This window comes from Hyaena hyaena, unplaced genomic scaffold (genome assembly GCF_003009895.1).
Source record: "Hyaena hyaena isolate Hyena2069 unplaced genomic scaffold, ASM300989v1 scaffold_219, whole genome shotgun sequence".
NCBI classification, from domain to species: domain Eukaryota; kingdom Metazoa; phylum Chordata; class Mammalia; order Carnivora; family Hyaenidae; genus Hyaena; species Hyaena hyaena.
Genome location: NW_024080850.1, coordinates 1,812,887 through 1,832,593, shown reverse-complemented (window position 1 = coordinate 1,832,593; position 19,707 = coordinate 1,812,887). Strand labels below are relative to the sequence as shown.

Genomic DNA, 19,707 nt, shown 5'->3' with positions numbered 1-19,707 from the left:
GGCAGTTGCACTGAGCGGGCATGACGCAGGCTCCAACAGACTCCGGGCTGGAGTCCAGGTGCTACCATCCCACTGTGTGGCGGCAAAGGCTCAGGCTTGGGTGAAGGGGTGAATGGCGTGCTCAGAGTGGGGAGCCCAAGGTGTTGCCAGGCAAGGCCATACCCAGAAGACTTAAAAATGCGGTGGGACACTGACTCCCAGACACCCAGCAAATCATTGGCACAGGTGGGCAGAGTGGCGATGGGAAGGCAAGGCCCAGGCTGTCTGGGCCAGCAGGTAGCCTCTCGCACCTGCCGTGCTCTCTCTGAACCACAGTCCCTCCATCCAAAAAGGGGGCTGAGACAGCCCCATGGGACCTCTGAGGGATCTGGTGGGATAAGTGGCATGCAGGACTGGTGCCCGCCGGCCCACCCTCCTCCCCACTGTCATGGTATCCCCCTTCTGGAGCTCACCGCACAGCCAGGTAGCCACGGACACACATCTCCATGAACCACTTGAAGGGTGTAGCCTCCATCTTGCCCCCCATGATCATCACCATTTCATCGGTCAGCTTGATGTCTGGTTCCCAGCCGAGGTTGCCGCCTGGGGAGCTTTCGAACATGAAGCCAAAGTCTGCAAAACCCCCAAAGCCATTCGTGACAGGATCAGGTGCCAGGGCAGAGAAACAGGTGTGCTTCACCCAGGGTTTGGAGGCACGGGCTCCCCACACCCCACAAGCTGGTCCCAGCCCATGTTTACTTGGAGATGGTGGGGCGGCAGGGTGGGGGGTGACAGCAGGCAGGAAAGAAAAGAAGAGATGGAGGTGGGGAGCCAGGCTGGAGCAGAGCTGAGGCTGGCCCTGAGGCCGGATGAGCTGTGCTCTGCCAGGTTCCCATTTCCAACCCCAGAGTGCCCCGTGCACTGTGGGCCCGCTGCTACTCGCCCCCGGAGCCTAGCGGCCAACAGCTCTGGTCTCAAAGCTGGACTTGAACCCTGACCCGGACCCTTCCTGGCTGGGTGACTCAAGCATGGTTGGCTCGTCTGTGGGTTGGGGATTGGTGTCCTGCTCTGGGCTCTAGGCGGGGAAGGGAGAGGAGACGGGTGGCGCTGGGAGCTGGCTGACCGATGTGGATGATGTGGCCCTTCTTGTCCAGCATGATGTTGCCGTTGTGCCTGTCCTTGATCTGCAGCAGGAACAGCAGGAGGCTGTAGGCAGCCATGCTCCGGATAAAGTTGTAGCGCGCCTGTGTGGAGAGAGCCCAGGTGCTCGCGGATGGCCCTCAAGGGCTGCACCACCCAGGACCTTGTGGGCGTTCTCCCGCCTTGTTCCTGGGACCCCGGGGCCTAGGGGCGTTCTCTGGGCTCTCGTTCCCAGCCTTAGAGGCAGAGCCCAAATCGGCAGGCCAGATCTTGGGAACAGGAGTGACAAGTGACTGTGTCTGTGGGTTTAGGGATTTAGCTCCTTCCTTCCACAACCAAGAATTTGCTTTCTCCTGACGAGCCCATCTCAAGGTTCCTTTGAATCCCAAAGGAGGTTATGAGGTGCCCTGGTTTTACCCCCTAACATACAAGGACTCTGGGAAGCAGGGTGCTGGCCCATAAGCAGTGCTGGGAATGATGGGATGGAGAGCACAAGCAACCTCTGGCCTGGGGGCTGCCCCGCTGGTCACCTGCTGAAAGGCCAGGGTGGACTCGTCCCCATACTGGCGCGTGAAGTAGTCGTACATGCCGAAGTCCGTCTGGCGGCCCAGCTGGTCCCGGGAGGTACAGTCGGGGATGCACTCAATCACTCCGCACTGGGGAGGAAGATGCCAGGTGCTGAGGCCTGCAGGCAGGACCCATCTTGGCCTGAGGCACTGGGAACAGCCCCTGGGCTCCTGTGCAGGGAACTTACCCCAGGGGCGGTAGCCACGACCCGGTAGGGGAAGACAAAGAGGTCCAGGCCAACCAGCTGGAAGATGTTCTTGAAAAGGTCAATAATCTGCAGGGCCAGCATGTCCTGGAGACCAGGGAGATAAGGGGTGGTCAGCTGGCCGCCTCCTGTGCTCTAGTTCACAGGATTGCTAGCAGCCCTGCCAGTGAAGAGAGAGGGAGGGAAGGAGAAAGAGGGAGGCCATGGCTGAGCAGGGGTCTGGAGCATCTGGCCTCAGTGCACAGCATGCTGGGCTGGGCTCTGACCACCAGGCACTGGGCTAAACTGCGCCCACGCTGTCCAATGGGGGATGCAAGTCAGGAGTGCCTGTGCCCCAGGGCAGCCCCCTGTGGGCGGCCAGGGGATGGACAGTGGGTGGGAGCTGCTGGAGAGACCCCTGGTTTGGCAGAGAGCCCTGGTTTCCTCTGTAGCTCCTCAACCCAATGTGGGAAACAAAGATTGTGGTTGTGAGGTGAGGTGTGACCCCGAAGTGCACCTGGAGCCTTGGAAAGAGGGCAGGCCTGGCCCCCTTACTACCTGTCGGCAGTCGTCTCCCACTTTGAAGATGGCCGCCTGCCACGAGATCTTTTGGCCATCAGCCTCCTGTGTGCCACACTCGTCCTCAGAGTCCGAGCGGCACCGAAGACCTGCATGTAGGGGGTGGAGAGGCAGCCTGTTAGCCTGGAGGCAGGGAGAGGCCCTGCTCACCTGCCAGGAACACTGGGGATCATGGGGATTGTCTCTGCAAAGGCCCAAGGAGGCCAAAGAGGCCCAGCAGACACCTGGGGTCAGCAGGTGGAGCCATGGGGCCTGGGATCTCTTCTGAAGAATGTTTAGGCTTAAATGGAACTGAAGATAGAGCCCTTCTTTCATTGGAAGTGGAGACCCAGGTGCGCCTGGAATCAGCAGCGGGCATTATGAGCTGGGGGGCAGTGGTGTGTGCTTGTCTGCATCCTAGGGCACCTGGGGGCCAGAGTGCAGGGAAGGCCATGGAAGGCATGTCCCCACACTGGTGGGGGGCCACACCCCCATCCCAAAATTCATGCCCACTCAAAACTGTACAATGTGGAGGCGCCTGGGTGGCTCAGTCGGTTAAGCATCCAACTTTGGCTCAGGTCATGATCTCACGGTTCGTGGGTTTGAGCTCCACGTCGGGCTCTGTGCTGACTGCCGGCTCAGAGCCTGGAGACTGTTTCAGATTCTGTGTCTCCCTCTCTCTCTAACCCTTCCCTGCTCACACTGTCTCTCTCTCAGAAATAAATAAAACATTAAAAAACAAAAAACTGCACAATGTGACCATTTTTGGCAGTAGTATCTTTGCACATGCAGTCAAGTTAATGAGTGTTAGGGTGGGCCCTTATCCAATAACTGGTGCCCTTATCAGAGGAGGGAAATGGACATGGGCACACAGAGAGGAAGCCTTGTGAAGACAGAGGCAGAGGTCAGAATGATGAAGATGCCAAGGATTGCGAAGGCCTGCCAGCAACCACCAGAAGCTGGGAGAAATACATGGAACAGATTCTACCCTAGAACCCTTCAAAAGGAGCATGGCCCTGCCGACACCCCGATGTGGCACTCCTGGCCTCCAGAATAAATTTCTGTTGCTGAGGCCACCCAGGCTGTGTCATCTGCATGGTATCCCCCCAAAGCTCTGGGCTACTCAGCCTCAGGAAGGTGCCTCCTGGACTTGATGGCTGACCTGGGGCTGGTTTCCAGAGGTCTCTGTCACTGTACACAAGCTCTGTGACATTCCTAAACAAGGGCTCAGACTGAGCGTGGATAGACGTCATCTTTCATGGGGAGCTGGTAGTAAACTAAATATGTCCCTAAAACTGGCCTCTTCCAGAGAAAACACTTAGATCCCAAGCTGTGTTAGAACTTCTTCACTGACCTTCTTTTTCCAGTTCACTAACGCCGCATCGTTTCACCTTAAACTTAGCCAGATATGGGGCTTTTGCAGCACTGCAAAACAACAGAAGGAACATAGGTGCTGAAGCAAATGAGAACTGTGTGCGAGGGAACTGCAAAGACAGGCAGCCTCTCACCTCTGCATGGGCGTCCCAGACTTGTAGTCGATATCCAGCACAATGGCCTCGGGGTTGCTGGGTAGGTAGCAGCCTGTGCAGGGACAGAGAGGAAGTCACAGGGAGCCCAAATATAACCCCCCTCCCCGCCCCCCCCAGATGGAGCTTCTAGGTCCTCACCTGAGGCACCAATATTTTATTCTGTGGCCATTATGGGCTCATCCTCCCTGATCTGTGGTCTTTCCCAGGACCCTTCCTGATACCTAACAAAGGAGCTGCCACATCCCAAGAGATACTTCAGGAGGACACATCAACCCTCGGCTTTACAGACCTAGCACGCTGCTCCTTGGGGGCCCACCGGCTGTCCAGTGCCAGGCACGGAGCTGGCTGCTCTCACAGGGCACGTGCAGGAGCTTCCTACCCTGCCTCCATTTACCTGGAGGCAGTTCTTACACTCATCCACTGACTGTAGCTCCCCTCTCTCAGCACACATGTCAAGTAGGCAGGACAAGAGAAAGCCTATTCCTGGTCCAGGAACTGGCAGTTCCCCCAGGGGGCTAGGGTGTGCTCCCTGAGACCCAAGAAGTGGGAGAGATCCCAGCCAGGGAGTGGGCTTCCAGGAGAGGTCCTGACACAGGAAGTCCTGGATCTTCTGGGAAGCAAAGTGAGGCCTTGCTGTGGGGTCAGGTGGGCTTTGCTACCAGGGGAAGGAGGAGCAGAAGGAACATGCTGTCCCCTCCATGTCCACACACCCTCCTTCCCTGGCCAGTTCCAGTCTCTCTCTCAGTAGCGCAATCTACTGCTCTGCCCTGGAGTCCTGGCTGGCTCCCCAGTGCCTCCAGGACAAGACCCGGCAGCATGGGCTGTAGGAGTCCGGGGGCTTGCTGAGCAGAGAAACCAAGGCCTGCGTGGATGTCGAGCCTTCTCTGAGAAGCTGAGCTACTGTTTGCACTGGGCAGGGCAGGGAGCTCAACTCGACGAGTCACGAAAAGGTCAGCTGCTGTGGGTGTCCTGGGCCCAGTACACCTGTGACACCCCCACCCATGCCCACAGCCTGTGTGGCCTGTGTTGCTCCTGTTCTACTGGAGTTCAGGAAACTTCTAGAAAAATGGCTGCCAAGGACAGTGTCTGGGGTTTAAGAAAAACAGAAAGCAGCAAGGAAGATAAAGAGTGTCTGTTGAGAAGTAGCTCCCAGCTCATCGGGCAGATTATGGAGAGGAACACCAGCGTCCCAGGCCCCAGGCTAGCATGGGCTGGCCGCCTCCCTGATCCCGGTGCCCACCCGCACTGCCCACCCTCAGGAAGAGGTCTGTCTCATCAGCTAAAAGAGGGGTTGCTCACCAGGCTGCACTTTCACTTCAGACAGAGCTGACAGGCATGCCTTCTTCCTCTCATCGCCTTTAGGGTAGGGCCTGAGAAACAGGACAGAAATGCTTTGCTTTGTCTCTGCAGGAACTAGCCCCCTGGGGTTCCTGGGGGGCAGCCCAGGGCCCCTCCTGTCTGACTCTCCATTCCTCTTCTCCTAGTTCTAGCTACTACTGAAGGCCCTGCTAGACCAGTTCTTCTGGGAAGCCACTCCAAGGGGTCCTTGTCCCCTAGTCGTCGGCTTCATGGCTCCTGGGGGACCAAGGTGGAGTTTTCTGGCGGTCGCTGCCCCTTGCCTGTGTGTGGGGTGTGTGTCTTGCTGTCAGAGACACACAGGGGACACAGTTGGCTCTGGGGTCTATGCTCAAGTGCTGCTTCTGTTGCTCACTTGCAGCCTGACTTTGGGCAGACCCCTTCGACTTCCTGCATCCCTAGGATGAGGATGACAAGGTAAAATGGGATCAGGTGCCTGATGTGGTGCCCAGGAAATGCCACCCCCCACCCCTTTATCTTTGTAGGCTAGAAGCTGCTACATCACCGCTCTACTTAGTACCGTGCCCAGGAAAGAGCCTCAGGGCACACAGTCTAGGCCACTTGGTGACCAAGGTGAGAGAAGCCCGAGTACTGGGATACAGCCCAGGGAATGAGGCACCTGAGAAAACAGGCAGCCAGTGCTCCCTCTGCTGGGGCTTCTCCCAGCCACTTGGCCAGCTGACTCCAGCCCTCACAAATGGACGGCCCAGGAGATAAATCAGTAAAACGACATTGGGAGCTGCAAAGGAGTCTGGTTTTCCTAACACCCTTTAGGACTTGGAGAGAGCAGAGTGGTTTCAAATTAGGGGGCAGTATCTAGAATGAAACTAAGCTATGTTTTCTGAAATTTGCACAGCTGCGCATTTTGCTACACTTTCAAGAGACCTGACTTGCCAGGGCAGAGATTCTCAGCCCTGGCTGTTCATTAGAACCAGCGGGGATCCTCCGTGCAATTCCCATAGGCCAGGACTGAAGCCACTTACTTGATGATGGCGGACACGTTGGTGATCTTGTTAAAGAAATCAAATTCCCGCTGGTAGAAGTCCTTGGCTGGGCCCGACAAGGAGCCTGTGATCTCCTCCACTAACTGCTCCAGGAGGTCGCCAATGTCAGCTGGCAGAGAAACCAAGGGGGTGAGCCACCGAAGGCCCTCAAAGAAACCCCACGCATCTGCCAGATGTACAGTCCAGGTGTCCAGATGTCCCCAGCACTGAGGCCAGCCCTTCTGAGTGTGGTCTGCAGATGCCTGGAGGGTCCCTGGGACCCTTCAGCAGTCCCCCCCACCCCCCCCAGCCAAAACTATACTGACAGGGCGTTTGCCCTCCTTGCTGTGTAGACACTTGGAGGCTGTGCACAAGCAGTTGGACAAGGTACTGGTGGTCACTGGATCCTCCTGGCTCTGCTCCCATGGTGGGAACAAAAGCCAGTATCACTAAGAATATCCCTGGTGAGGCGATGAGCAATGACTCATTTGATTGAACTCTACCCTGAGTACGTCTAACATTCTGTGTGGTGAAATGGACAGTGCCCGGAGCCCCTGCTGCACGTGAAGCATGCAATGCTGTGGTCTCGAGGGACAGCACCTTGTGTTGGTTTGACTTTTGAGCTGAAGGAACTTCTGTTTCAGGGAACGTCATTTTTACTTGAAAGAGTGACTGACAAAAATAGTTATTTGGACTTAGGTACATGGCAGATATTTTCTTAAAAATCAGCAAGTCGAATCTGCCACGTAAGGAAAACCACAAAGTTTTGGAAAAGTTGCATCGGTGCCAGTGAGCTTGACAGCTCCCCAGCACTTGACAATGTTTCTGTTTGGTAAGGCATTGGCAAATGTGAATTTGAATGCTGTGAAGTCCTGCGGGGGGTGTGGTAAGTGCTGGGTAGACCAATGGGCTTCAAAGAAAGAGCACGAGAAACTCGCTGTCATGATTTTAAATCCACATCGCAATTCACCTTTAAGAAACTATCACTTGTTGCATTTGGTGCAGTATCACCAGGGATGAGACCACCTGGAATGACCGGAAAATCCACTAAAACGCTCCTTCCTTTTACAGCCACGTGTCTGCCAGGCTGAATTCCCCGCATTTACTTCAACCAAACAACCTATTCCAACAGGGTAAATGCAGAAGCAGAAGGAGAGTCCTGCTGTCTTTTACTAAAGATGCTGTGGCATTGTTACAGACATTAAAGAGATCTGTACAACTGTAAAGCAACACCACTTTTCTCCTTTTTGAGCTTTTTAAGAATTGTTTTTCATAAAAATATTTATGTTACTATGTGATGGGCTTGTATTATTTTTTAAATGTGTCAGTTTTCATGTCTAATGTTGGTTAACACTGGGAACCAAAGCCCATGTAAACCAAAGCTCTCCGGGGGCCTCACTAGTTTTTAAGGGTGTGAAGATGTGGACAACCTCTGTTTGAGGACCGTTGCCCTGGGTGGCCGCCTCGCCCCCACATGGAGTCCCTGGGTCAAGCACAGCATGAGGAGAAGCTTGGCCTGAGCAGGAGGCTCCCACATGTGCCTGGGGAGCTGCAGGATGGTGCCAGGGTGAGCAGGACATCTGGAGGGAGGTTAGCAAAGGTTTCACCAAGGAGGAGGATCCTGCTCCTGCTGGGTGTTGAAGGGTAACGTGTTCCCATCAAAGGACAAGAAGCAGAGGGAACTATGGGCTGGGACAGCACAGGCCTATGAGGGTTAAAGATGGGGGGTTGAGGCCTGAGGGAAGGTGACAAATACTCACGGTCCTTCTGGTGCCCTTCTTCATCCAGATAGATGTTAGTTTTCATGTTCCAGATAAACTGGTGTGCCAGAAGCTGGGATTTGGATGCTGCCCACAGAATATACTCCCGGACGTAGCCCATCTATAGGAGAGCAAGGTCACCATCAGCCCAGGCCTGGGCGCCTCTCTACCAAGAGAGACTCTCACCCAGTGCAAGAGTGGACTTCCAGCACTTGCAGACCCAGCAAGAAGTAAGGCCTAGTGGTTTCCGGCTGTGTGGGCAAGCTCTTCTGGGTATGTGTGAGCCCAGCCCACATAGGCCAAGTTCCAGCTGGCTAGCTGGCCGGTGGGGCAGATGGGGCCCCAGGTGATGGGGTCTTCAATATAGGAAGGAGCCAGCTTTAGTTTCCCCTGTGACTTCCCCTAGATTCTAAGAACCATGACTCAACTAATTTCTGCTGTTGTCAAGTATGAGGAATGAGTGGGTTGGGTACTAAAACTCTGCTATAAGCTGGTTGTTTGGAACAATGTTCCAAAGTTGATGGGCAGGTTCCAAAAAATTCTAACAAACATATTTCATGAGTTGACATACCATGGCCACTCTCCTAAGGACCTTTCCTCTTTCTCCTTCTTAGTCATGTTCTGCTACTCATATTAAGTACCTTGTCTTTTTAACTAAAAAAATTTTTTAATGTTTATTTATTTTTGAGAGAGAGAGAGGGAGAGAGAGAGTGAGTCCGTGAGTAGGGGAGGGGCAGAGAGAGAGGGAGACACAGAATGTGAAGCAGGCTCCAGGCTCTGAACTGTCAGCACAGAGCCTGACATGGGGCTCAAACTCACAAACCATGAGACTATGACCTGAGCTGAAGTTGGACGCTCAACCGAGCCACCCAGGTGTCTCTTAATTACCCTGTCTTAAAAAAGGCACTCACCTTTATGGAAGACTCCTGGCTTCTCCCCCCAACCCCAAAGTAGTTTGTAGCCCCCCCCCCAATCTGGTATTCTCGGGACAGATGTCCTTGGCTGGGTGGGCTTACCTAGTAGGTCAAACTTCAAATAACTTCTTGCTATGGGTTTCTCACTGCTAACCCAGTAAAAGGATCTAAAGTTAAACTATGAATATTCAACTTGCAGTCTGTTTAATTTAAAGTTTGTGGAGTTTCAGAGTTGGTGAAGAGGCTGGGAGAGTCACGTGCCTGAAGAGTGTGAAGTTCCGCAGCCTTCCCACATCCCCTGCCCTCTGCTGCCCTTCCACCTGGCTGTTTGTCGGTTATGTCCTTTTATGATGAACTGGTAATCCAGTCAGTGTCGCTGAGACCACAGAAGGGGACTCAATGCAGTAACGAAAACAGACAACAGGGGAGTGGAAACCAGCCGTCTGAACAAGGAGGAAGTGTTATCAGTCGCTGAGGCCCATCAAGGCTTCTAGCTTTGAGAAAGGTTTTAGCATTTTAGTCCTGTGTGTTTCTTTCTTTTTTTCATCTTTTAAAATGTTTATTTATTTTGAGACAGAAAGAGAGTGTGAGTGGGTGGGTGGGTGGGTGGGTGGGAGGTGCGGAGAGAGAAGAGAAAGAGAAAATCCCAAGCAGGCTCTGCACTGTCAGCATGGTATCAAAACCACCTGCTCAGAGTTAGAGGGCTTTTGGCAGCTACCTAGCTAAAACAGGACTCAGTCTTTCAAGAGAAGTTGACTGTTGTTCTAGTAGCACTTTGGTCTATGGACCAAGACAGAGCATCCTGCCAATCTGGGAGGAAGAAGCTAGCCCCGGGACACCCACCACAGTGCTCACAAAGTGAGCCACAGCACTCACTGCTACCGCAAGGACGCAGCCAGGACACAGGGGGTCTGGTGTCTTATGCAGTGGGGAGCAGTGTGAGCAGGACCAGGAAAGGGACGGATGTTGCTGCTACACTCAGACTCAAGCACGGTCGGGGGATCGTTGCTGGGATAAAGCATGGGCAGTGTGGGTTCTGGGTTGTGGTCACCCATGGGGGGTTTCTGTCCAGGCCCGATGCTAGGTATCTTATGTACAAGTGCTATACGTGACGGGCTGAACAGTGCTCCCCAATTCACGTGTTGAAGTCGTATGCCCCAGTGCCTAAGAATGTGATAGTGTCTGGAGATGGGCCTTTCAAGAGGTGATTAAGTTAAAATGAGATCATTAGGGTGGCCCTCGTCCAGTGTGGTGTCCTCACAAGAGGACACAGGCAGAGGGAAGACCATGTTGAGGACACAGGGAGAAGGCAGGCATCTGCAAACCAACCCTCAGGAGAAACCAACCCTATGGGCACCTTGATCTCTGACTTTGAGCCTCCAGAACATTGAGAAATACATTTCCATTGTTTAACCCCCCACTCTGTGGTTCTCTGCTATAGGAGCCCAAGCACACTAAGACCTACATCATCTTGTCTGAGCCTCCTTGCTTCCCACTGAAGAGATGAGGGAGCTGGATTCAGGGACTAAGGAAGTGGCTGGCAATACTTCCAGGGCCCTCCCACACTGCATAGCAGACGGTGCCTCAGGGTGAAATGGGGTGAGTGGGACCTCACGGCCATGAGCACTGGCCACAACCATGGTGGGGGTGTGTGTGAGAGGAGCTCAGAGACCAGGTCACAGTTTGGCGGCCCTGCTCCCAAGGCCCCATTCTCTTTTGCTGAGGGCCCCCTCCGGACTGCCCGGCCCAGCTCTCAGAGGCGAAGGACAGCACGTGTTGGCGCAGCCTTACCTTGTCATACCTGAGGGCCTGTACAATCTGGGGGATGTAGAATAGGATGGCATCCTGCAAAGGAGGAGGACGAGTGATTATGACCTCCAAGAAGGGAAGAAAATTCCTCACCTCTAGGAATGTGAGAACAAACGCAACACAGATGACTGTCCCAGGGCCCTACTCCAACCTGGAACAGCCCTTCTGTCACTCAGCCGGTGGAACACCACCATCTCACTGGAGATCACAGAGGACTGAGAACTGGGGAAAGCCCAGAGGGTGGCAAGGAAAATGACCAACGATTTGATGAGGGAGAAAAAGCAAAAGGAACAAGGCTCCTATGCCTGCGACGACAGGCGAAGGGCCTGCCTGTGTATGTTCCCTGTTGGGGGCCTGCTTGGGGACAAGGGCTGAGGTTCTAGCAGACCCCTGTGCTGGGGCCTCCGCGAGTCAGCTACCAAACCCATCACTGTGGCTGTCATATGGCATCCCCGTGCTTCCCAACAGCCCACAGCTGGAACCAAACTCAAATTCAACTTCCTTCTGTAACTCAAACACCGAATTAAAATTAAAAAACAAGTAATACCAATAAGCATATCTGAGTCAAAACTAAATCTGTCTTCTATGACTGCCTGGACAGAAACAGGGGATGAAGACATGCTCTAAGAAGGACCAATGTTTCATCAGGCCTACATCAAGTTGGAGATAAAGCCTGTCCTCCCTGTCTCCACCTAAACAGTCCCAGGTAGTCCCACCGAGGTTGACTCAGGCAAGACGTGGGCTCACCGGTGGGAAGGACCGCAGGACTTTCACCCCGTACTGGGCCGTGAGAGGGTGTGGAGGGTACATGCTGGAGAAGTAGGAGAGGCCCGTGGGCGGGTCTGCGGGTGCCCAGCACAGCACGTGGCTGAGCTCAGGTGCATCAGCATCGATGGTGTGCCAGGTGACCAGGAACTAGGAAGGAAGCAGGGAGATGGTCTGGCGCAGGGAGTCCCCAAGGCCCCTCTGGAAATACCCAGCCCCACCCCATATCTCAGGGACGCCCCCAGAGATAATGATAAAGCATTTATAATAATGTGGGGAAATGCTTCTCACACATTATGTGAAGTAGCATAATTTCAACTAGGGTGAAGTATGTTCAATTTTTTTCTACTGCAAGCATAATACACGCCTCATTTGAGAAGTAGAAAACACAGGAAATTAGAAAAATCATTCTACCACTGAGGCTGCCAGGTTTTTGTCACACTTCTACGTTCTGGGTGTTTCTGGAAGCAGTTCTGTTTTTGAGCAGTTTGAGCCCAGGCCTCAGCACATGCTACACTACCTTGATAGCTTCAGGGATGTCACTAACAGCTCCTGGGTCCAACCGAACGAGACGGGTCACTTCGTTGCCGATGGCTTCTGTGTTCTTAAACCTATGGCACGCAGAGGGCATGAGGAGATGGCCTCTCCCGCCTCCACGGAACAGGGGGTGGAAGGAGCCCTGAACTGGAGGGATGCAGATTAATGCCAAGTGACCCCTAAACACAATACTACTAACATGTTGGTAACTCTGAATATGAGTGTTTACAATAAACAGCACTATGACTGGCTATGAAAATATGCCAGAACTATCTCAAACAGGAATTATTCTATACTCCCCATTCAAAAGATATCCCTTTATAGTTTTTGCCTTCAGAATGCCCCCTTGCCCTGGCCCCCAAAGCAGCCTGTCCATGGCATGGTGAGCCCATAGGCCAGAAGGTACATCCATAGGTGGGAGGGTGGATGCAAGTTTTCAAGGGTCATGACCCCAGGCTAACACAAGGTAGACTTTCCACGAACACTGCCAGGCTGTGATCCTGATCCAGAGGACTGGATTAGAACCAGAAGGAGGAGGCAGTGAGTAGGCAAGTGTGGGCTCAAGAGGAAGAAATGTCCACTCCTGGATGTGGGGTAGATGCACTCTCCCTGGTGGGATTTAACACAGGGGCCTGGGAGGCCCCTCTCAGCTACCATTGGTCTAAGAGTTTTGTCCTTGGCAAAGCTACCAGGGGAGAGTTCATAGGACACTCAGTTGCTGGCCACCTCCTGTGAGTAGCTTGCTGAAGACCTCTGGGAACAAACCCAAAGGCTCCCCAGGTATCCATCCTTGTAGTGAGAGCCTCCATGTGCTTCCTTTTTTCCTTGCATATGACCCTGAATGTGCTCTGATGTTTCCTGCTTGGGCTCTGGGATACTGGGTCACCCCATGCAGGAGTCTGTGCTATGTAACTACTGCACAGAGAGATTGGGTCAAATTCCAGGGCAGAGAACCAGACCTCTAAGATTGCTTCCCCAACCATCCTTCATCCTTGGCAGTGACCACATCATGTTCCTCCCCACTCAGGTGCCCTTGTACTGGACTTTTGGCAAGGCCCTCATCAGACAGGTGTGACTAGGGCCCACCTGGCTGGCAGCTGCACGGCCAGGTAAGGAGAGATGCTCCAGGCAAGGTTAACATTATCTTTCCACTGCTTCTCACTCAGACTGATGTACTTGGACCTCCAGTTGGCCACGCTGTTCTCTCCAGCCTGGTCCAGCTCCAACTCTGGGGCCGACAGTGGGTTGTACCATGTGATGAGACGCTCAATCTCAGTGGCCTGGTGAGATGAGACATTGATATGCCTTCTGCATGCACCCATGTGCCACACTGCTCCTGTCCTCAGTGCCGTGGGCATATGGCAGGTGTCACCTTACCAGCAGGGACAGCAGCAGTGTCCTGCGCTTCATGTAGTACTTGTGCAGCTGGGAGCCGCGGTTGGTCTTCTTGGACATGCCTGTGCAGGAAAGAGAAGGCACAAGTGTGTTCTTCAGAGTTCACTGACCCACCCTTCACTTCTAGAACCCAGAAGAAGCTGTCTTTCAGCATTCTGCCCACTGTCTGAGCTGCCAGGATATGACTCAGACCCAAAGGACCTATCAGCAAACCTTTAACTGACCTGACTTCTTGGAGATGGTCGACATGCCACTGGACAGGGGGTAGGTGTTGATCCAGCCTTGAGTGGCCTGTTGCCGAGACCCGACCGCTATGTCCAGATTGCTCCGGGTGTCTTGGTTATCTGTGGGCAAACACATTATTGCTTCCAGAATGAGGCATGTGGGCTTTCACCAAGGCCAATGAGGGAGAGACATGGTGTTGAAGAAACCATATGCAGAAAAAACCAACATCTGGAAAAGTTTTTGTTTTGTTTTTATTTTTTTAATATAATCCCTATGCCCAATGTGGGGCTTGAACTCATGACTCAAAAGTCACATGCTCTACTGACTGAGCTAGCCAGGTACTCCTAGGAAGTTCTTTTAACCATTCTACATGTAAAGCTTACTAAAATGTATTATGTTCCTCCTAGCTTTTAAAATAGAATAAAACGAATGTGAGTGGTGATCCTGATAAATTATGAACAGCTCTTTCATCTCTAGCAGCATGTTGCTTTTTAACATGGCAGGAACTCGGGACCCTTGCGGGCAGGCAAGAAGGGCTGTTGGCCCTGCTCTACGTGGATCCAGGAAGTCGGTTCGGGAAATCACGGCTTGCTTTTTAGTTTTCCTTTATTTATTTTGAGAGAGAGAGAGAGAGAGAGAGATGAGGAGAAGGGCAGAGGGAGAGAAAGAGAATCTTAAGGAAGCTCTATGCTCAGTGTGGAGACTGATGTGGGGCTTAATCCCAAAGCCCTGGGATCATGACCTGAGCCAAAATCAAGAGTCAGATGCTCAAATGACTGAATCCCCAGGTGCCCCATCCCTTCCTTTTCCTACAGTCAGGTCGTCAGTGGTGGGTCTGTCTGCAGAAACTGCACTCCTCATCCCTAATTTGTGCTGTATATTCAGCTATGTGCTCAGAGAAAACAAGAACATGTTTCCTTGTGGAGGTTTGTGGTTGGTTACACCTCACCTTGTCTTTAACCTTATCCACCGTAGCTTGCTCCTATTCATCTTTGAAGACTCAGCTCAGATGTCACCTCTTCCAGAAAACTGTCCCTAGCTCCCCAACTCTGGCGGGCCAAGTGCCTGTCCTTGAGGGATGTTCCCATGACCCCTTCATGCTGACATTACCCACTGATTTGATGGTCTCTTATCAGATGGCACACAGGCCTTATCCCAGTATGGGCTTGTCAGATATACAGTGGGGGCTAGTGAACTGGGCTGGTACTGGGAGATGTTACATGGAATGGCTTCTGCTCAGGGCCTCCTGCACTCGTTCATGCTTGTCAGCGGGGACTGGAGACAAGTGGTGGCCAGGCAGGTTTTGGGCCTCTAGTGACTATGCAGCATGGCTAAGGCCAGCGCTCCGTAAGACCCTCACTATTCTGACCGGGTTCCTTCAGGGCTGCCCACTGCACACCACTGTCCCGCCAGCACCCATGTGTCGGCCCCAACACCTATGAGCAGCTGCGCTGCTGAGAACAATGCTCACCTGGGGGAACAAGCTGGCTGGCAGTCAGGTACTTCTTATCGGAGAACATGGCCGTCCAAAATTTAATCATTATGCTTATGTCTTCGCGTAGCCTCTTTTCTCCTTGAGTAGGGAACTTTGGGGGGCAACTTCAAACAACCACAAGAGGACAAGAGTTGAATGCCTGGAGTCTGGGACTAGAAGCCACGCATATTATAAAGCATGTGAGAGGTGATGTGAGTGGTCTCTTAATGACAAAAGATGAGCCCAGAGCTAGTCATCAGCAACAACCATCTCATTAATTTGCAAGGAAAAGCATGCTGATTTTCTGAGCTCTCATGGCCGCCTCCACCACAATCCCAGCACCGTCAACAGCCCTTGGCTGAAAGGTGTGCTTGTGGTGGATCCTGCAACTGTAGCTGTCTCCATACAACACGACCTACACACTCGCAAAGCCCCAGGCAGCGGGTGACTGCAATTCTTTGAGCAGTAACCACTCGTAGGAACTGGAAAGTTAAATGAATGCACAGTTGAGCCAGGGGAAAACGTGTACATCGCGTAGGGAGGCTAGCTCTAACTAAGTGCACACATAAAAATACGGCACAGGGCTGAAGATGTTCAAATCTTGGGCCATCAGAGCCGCTGAACAAGGAGGGTAGTGGATAAATCAGGCAAAACCATTTCTGCCGTGACTTCTGGAGATCTGGGACAACTGGGGGTACTGGGGGCAGTGGGCTGTCACTGCATACTGTGCATAGCACAGCTGGGGAAGAGTACCTGAAGTAGTCAAAGGCAGTTGAGTAGATCTTCTCACGAAGCACGTTGCGAATGGTCGCGTTTGGGACCACATCGGCATGCAGAAGGGCCAGCCCCAGAGTCAGCAGTCTATGAGAGAACACCGGGGGCTGAGTCAGAATGCAGGCGGCCCAGGAACATCCCAGGGGCTCTAGCTCCTGTGCAAACCACTTGGCCCTCAGGCATGTCTCTGGATGACAGAGCTCTCAGGTGCCAGGACTGTGGTACCAGCCAGGCACCATTCAGGTTTATTGTACCAGAAATGTCTCAGGAAGGTTTTTTTTTAAACCTTTACTTTACTTGGGGGCAAATAAATAAGTTGTGTGTTCATCTGCTTTGGCTAGAACCTCGTCTATCTGCAAACTACTCCCTAAGCACGGTCACCTATAAGTACTACAAAGGTAGAACATTTAATTCAAGCTAAAAGAAAAATAAATTTACCAAGCACCTGGTTTCTACCAAGTCAGGGCTACTCAATGGGCATCTACAGATGGTGTTGGTCTTTGATGAGTTAGTACAGAAACCAAGAGGGGGTTACCTGCTCATTTCTATCGCAATTTCACATTGTTATGATAGTCTAGTGTGAATCCTTTTCTAGTAATTCATTCTCATGCACTTTATAAAGGTACAGGTCTGTGATGGATGGGAAATGAGGGGAACAGAGTATTAGTTCTTCCCTGCAGTGGTCTGAGAAGCATGGTCCCAGGGGATATCCCCTTGGTGTGGTTGATATTTTACACAGATCTTCGCAAAAATCCACTTGGTGTAGTCAGCATGGTCAGAAGTTTTCCACAAACATTTCAGAGGAGTCAAGTGATGTGTGCCCTAAGTCACTGCCAGCCTCCCAGTCTGAGCTTATTATACCTGAATTCTGCCATATCACCTGTTTTTAAATCACCACTATGTCGTCAAATTCCTTTTGCTGTTATCCACCCCCAAACAATTTGGAAAGGCTGCCTGACATTTGGCTGCCCAAGGTCCATGAGTGAACCACCTTCTTGAACATTCCCCTGCTGAGGACAGCACGCTGGCTGACTTCCTCAGCCCTGGAAGGGCATGGCAGGCCAGGTCATTCCATTCAGGTCCCTTTCCCAGGGACTTGGTCAGTTTCTGGCAAAAAAAAAAAAAAAAAAAGACCAAGCATGGGAACCTCCTGTGGCCTACAGCACCAGCAACTCCCGAAAGAAACATCCCCCACACCGTCCCTGCCACCATCACGGGAGGAGGAGGGAGGCTCTCACTTGAAGCGAGGCCCGATGGCTGCCACGTGCCGGTTCATGCTCCCCTTGGCCCCGCCGATGTTCAGGGACATGGAGCGCTGCAGCAAGCTGGAGAAGATCTCCACTTGGTCAGAGCTGCAGTACTTGGCGATCTCGAACCGCTGCACCAGGAACTGAGTGGGAAAGAGAACATGTCACTGTGCTCAAGCCTGGTCCACCTGCCCGCAGAGCCAGCACGGCCAGCTGAGGTGGGGCTCTGGGCCAACAGCAGGGTGTGTATGTGTCTCCTGGGAAGTGAAATGAGTCTGGCGGGGCCTGGGCAGAGGGCAGGAATAGCCATCCCATCTTCCCAGGTAAGGTCGTCTTAAACCTGGAGTCCCATGCTTACTGGGCTACTGGCCCCAGGGGAAGCCCCTGACCTCCAGCTAGGGTTGGGGAGCCTGGGGAAGCACTTACATCAATCCAAATGTAGTGGGGGGTCACTTCGGGGGCACAGGGTTTGGGCTGACTGGCTTCTGATGCTGCCAGGGGGTCTGCTTCCTTTATCTCCGCAGAAAACAGGCCGAACTTCTGTTCCACGGTCATCTGCCAGGCCCCAGCCATCTCCCGCATAAACTGCAGGTATGCAATGACAGTTAGTGCCTCTGTGAAGCATAGAAAAGTACTTACTTACTGTTGTTTAATTGTAAAAGGACTATGTGCTCAATAAACAAAATTTACTATTATTTAAAAAAAAATTTATAATGTTTATTTATTTTTGAGAGATAGAGACAGAGCACGAGTGAGGGAGGAGCAGAGAGAGATGAAGGCACAGAATCTGAAAGCAGGCTCCAGGCTCTGAGCTGTCAGCATAGAGCCTGATGCGGTGTTCGAACTCATGAACAGTGAGATCATGATCTGAGCTGAAGTCAGATGCTCAACCGACTGAGCCACCCAGGGGCCCTTCAACGAACAAAATTTAGAAAACCAAAGAAAGCATGGAATAAAAAATAAAGATCATCTATGATCCAACTTCCCAGCCAGTTTCTACCAAAAAGCCTTCTTGAAACATCAGTAGGTGTTATAGTGCTGCTTTGTGGTGTTAGCACACCTGGGACGTGCCTAGTGCCATGTGGACCCTCAACAGGCTCTGCCTGGTTGAATGTTCCTAACAATCCTGAAACCATCTATGGTTCCAGAGGTGAGCAGGGCCTTCAAGTTGGCAAAGGCAGGACTGGATTCTGGCTCTGGAGCCCAGTTCCTTTTTTCCACCCCACACAAACCCTGCACATCACTTTCATGCAGGTCCAGGGAATAACTACAGGAGCCAAACTGAGTCTGCAACTGCCACCTGTGGTTCTGCAGGGAAGCAGCCTCCTCTTTTGGCCTGACAATGTCAGGCAGCAACTTCCAGGGCATCAGACCCGCTGCAGAGAGGTGGCAACTGAGGCTTGGTGCCCAGGGTAAACGCCCTGGCTCCCTGCCTAGTATCCAACCCCTCCTTCTTTATTATGGTTTTATTTAGAGAGGACAAGTGGCTGGTCACAGGTACCTTCACCCAGGCTTCTGCTGGTTAGGGCAGCCAATGGTTCTCCTTAGCACTAATCAGCAGGCTGGCATCAACTGAGTCAAGGTCAGGGCAGCCAGTGTCCTCTACCATCCTTTTGCTTAGAGGCATAGACGCCATCTGGAGGTGAGGTGAGGACAAAGTCCACATGCTAACGGTGGCAGAGTCACAGACGTGAGCCAGGCTATCAATGAGATGCCTGTGACACCAGAAGGATAGCCCCTGGTGGTCAAGGCACTGTGCCCAGTTTCTGTTTCCGGCAGCCAAATGTAAGTCTTATGTTAGAGGGAAAAACCGCAGGGCTGCCAGGCCTGATGAGCACAGCCAAGACTGCACGCCCACTCATTTGTTGAACAAGCACATCCTGGTTGCTGCCTCTGGGCCTGGTTGCTTCCCCTCCAGGCTCTGGGAATGGAGCAGTGAGTAAGACAAATATCCACTCGGTTTATAGCGGGCCACATATGGCAAGAGAAGATAGAGATATTAGACACTGATCAAAGCTAAGGGGGAAAAGAGAGCCATGAAAGGGATTGGAAGAGTGAATGGATGGATGTGTATTCTAGAACAGGGTAGGCAGGGGACAATTAAGACAAGGCCTGGAGGAGATGCAGGAGTGAGACATGCAGCTGCCTGAAAAGAACACTGCAGGAGAGGGAACACTGCTCCCAGCCTAAAGCAGAAGCACGCCTGGAGGCCAGGGGCAGCACGGACCCCAGTGTGCCTACAGCAGGGCAAATAAGGGGAGCAGAGGGGGACAAAGTCAAGGTGGCAGAGGGGCCTTGCAGATTATAGACACAGGTGTGCCTTCTACTCTGAGTGGGGATGGGCAGCACTGGTAGGTCTAGAGCATAGGGGGGACCTAATATGACCCATATTTTACTCACTTACTCTGAGTGCATGTGGAGAAGGCAGGGAAGGCCTGGGTAGAAGCAGGGAGGCCAGAGGCTGCCCTAGTCCAGGGCAGATAAAGGATACAGCAGTTGGGATGCTGGGAA

The 19,707-nt window shown here is 52.6% G+C and overlaps 1 protein-coding gene across 2 annotated transcripts in view; it reads right to left on the bottom strand.

The window, feature by feature from the left end:
* The window catches only part of PI4KA (phosphatidylinositol 4-kinase alpha), a 120,563-nt gene that overhangs the window by 2,474 nt on the left and 98,382 nt on the right, over positions 1-19,707 (bottom strand). For both annotated transcript variants that reach the window (XM_039242823.1, XM_039242824.1), the window contains 20 exons: positions 17,623-17,781; positions 17,188-17,339; positions 15,929-16,036; positions 15,173-15,300; positions 13,701-13,820; positions 13,459-13,538; positions 13,168-13,361; positions 12,065-12,155; positions 11,527-11,694; positions 10,762-10,815; positions 8,057-8,177; positions 6,297-6,426; positions 5,257-5,327; positions 3,937-4,009; positions 3,783-3,853; positions 2,429-2,538; positions 1,874-1,978; positions 1,650-1,775; positions 1,103-1,223; positions 453-612 (listed from right to left, as the gene is read on the bottom strand). In XM_039242823.1, coding sequence (XP_039098754.1) covers positions 453-612; positions 1,103-1,223; positions 1,650-1,775; positions 1,874-1,978; positions 2,429-2,538; positions 3,783-3,853; positions 3,937-4,009; positions 5,257-5,327; positions 6,297-6,426; positions 8,057-8,177; positions 10,762-10,815; positions 11,527-11,694; positions 12,065-12,155; positions 13,168-13,361; positions 13,459-13,538; positions 13,701-13,820; positions 15,173-15,300; positions 15,929-16,036; positions 17,188-17,339; positions 17,623-17,781 — 2,342 coding nt within the window. The remainder of the gene's footprint in view (positions 1-452; positions 613-1,102; positions 1,224-1,649; positions 1,776-1,873; positions 1,979-2,428; positions 2,539-3,782; positions 3,854-3,936; positions 4,010-5,256; positions 5,328-6,296; positions 6,427-8,056; positions 8,178-10,761; positions 10,816-11,526; positions 11,695-12,064; positions 12,156-13,167; positions 13,362-13,458; positions 13,539-13,700; positions 13,821-15,172; positions 15,301-15,928; positions 16,037-17,187; positions 17,340-17,622; positions 17,782-19,707) is intronic.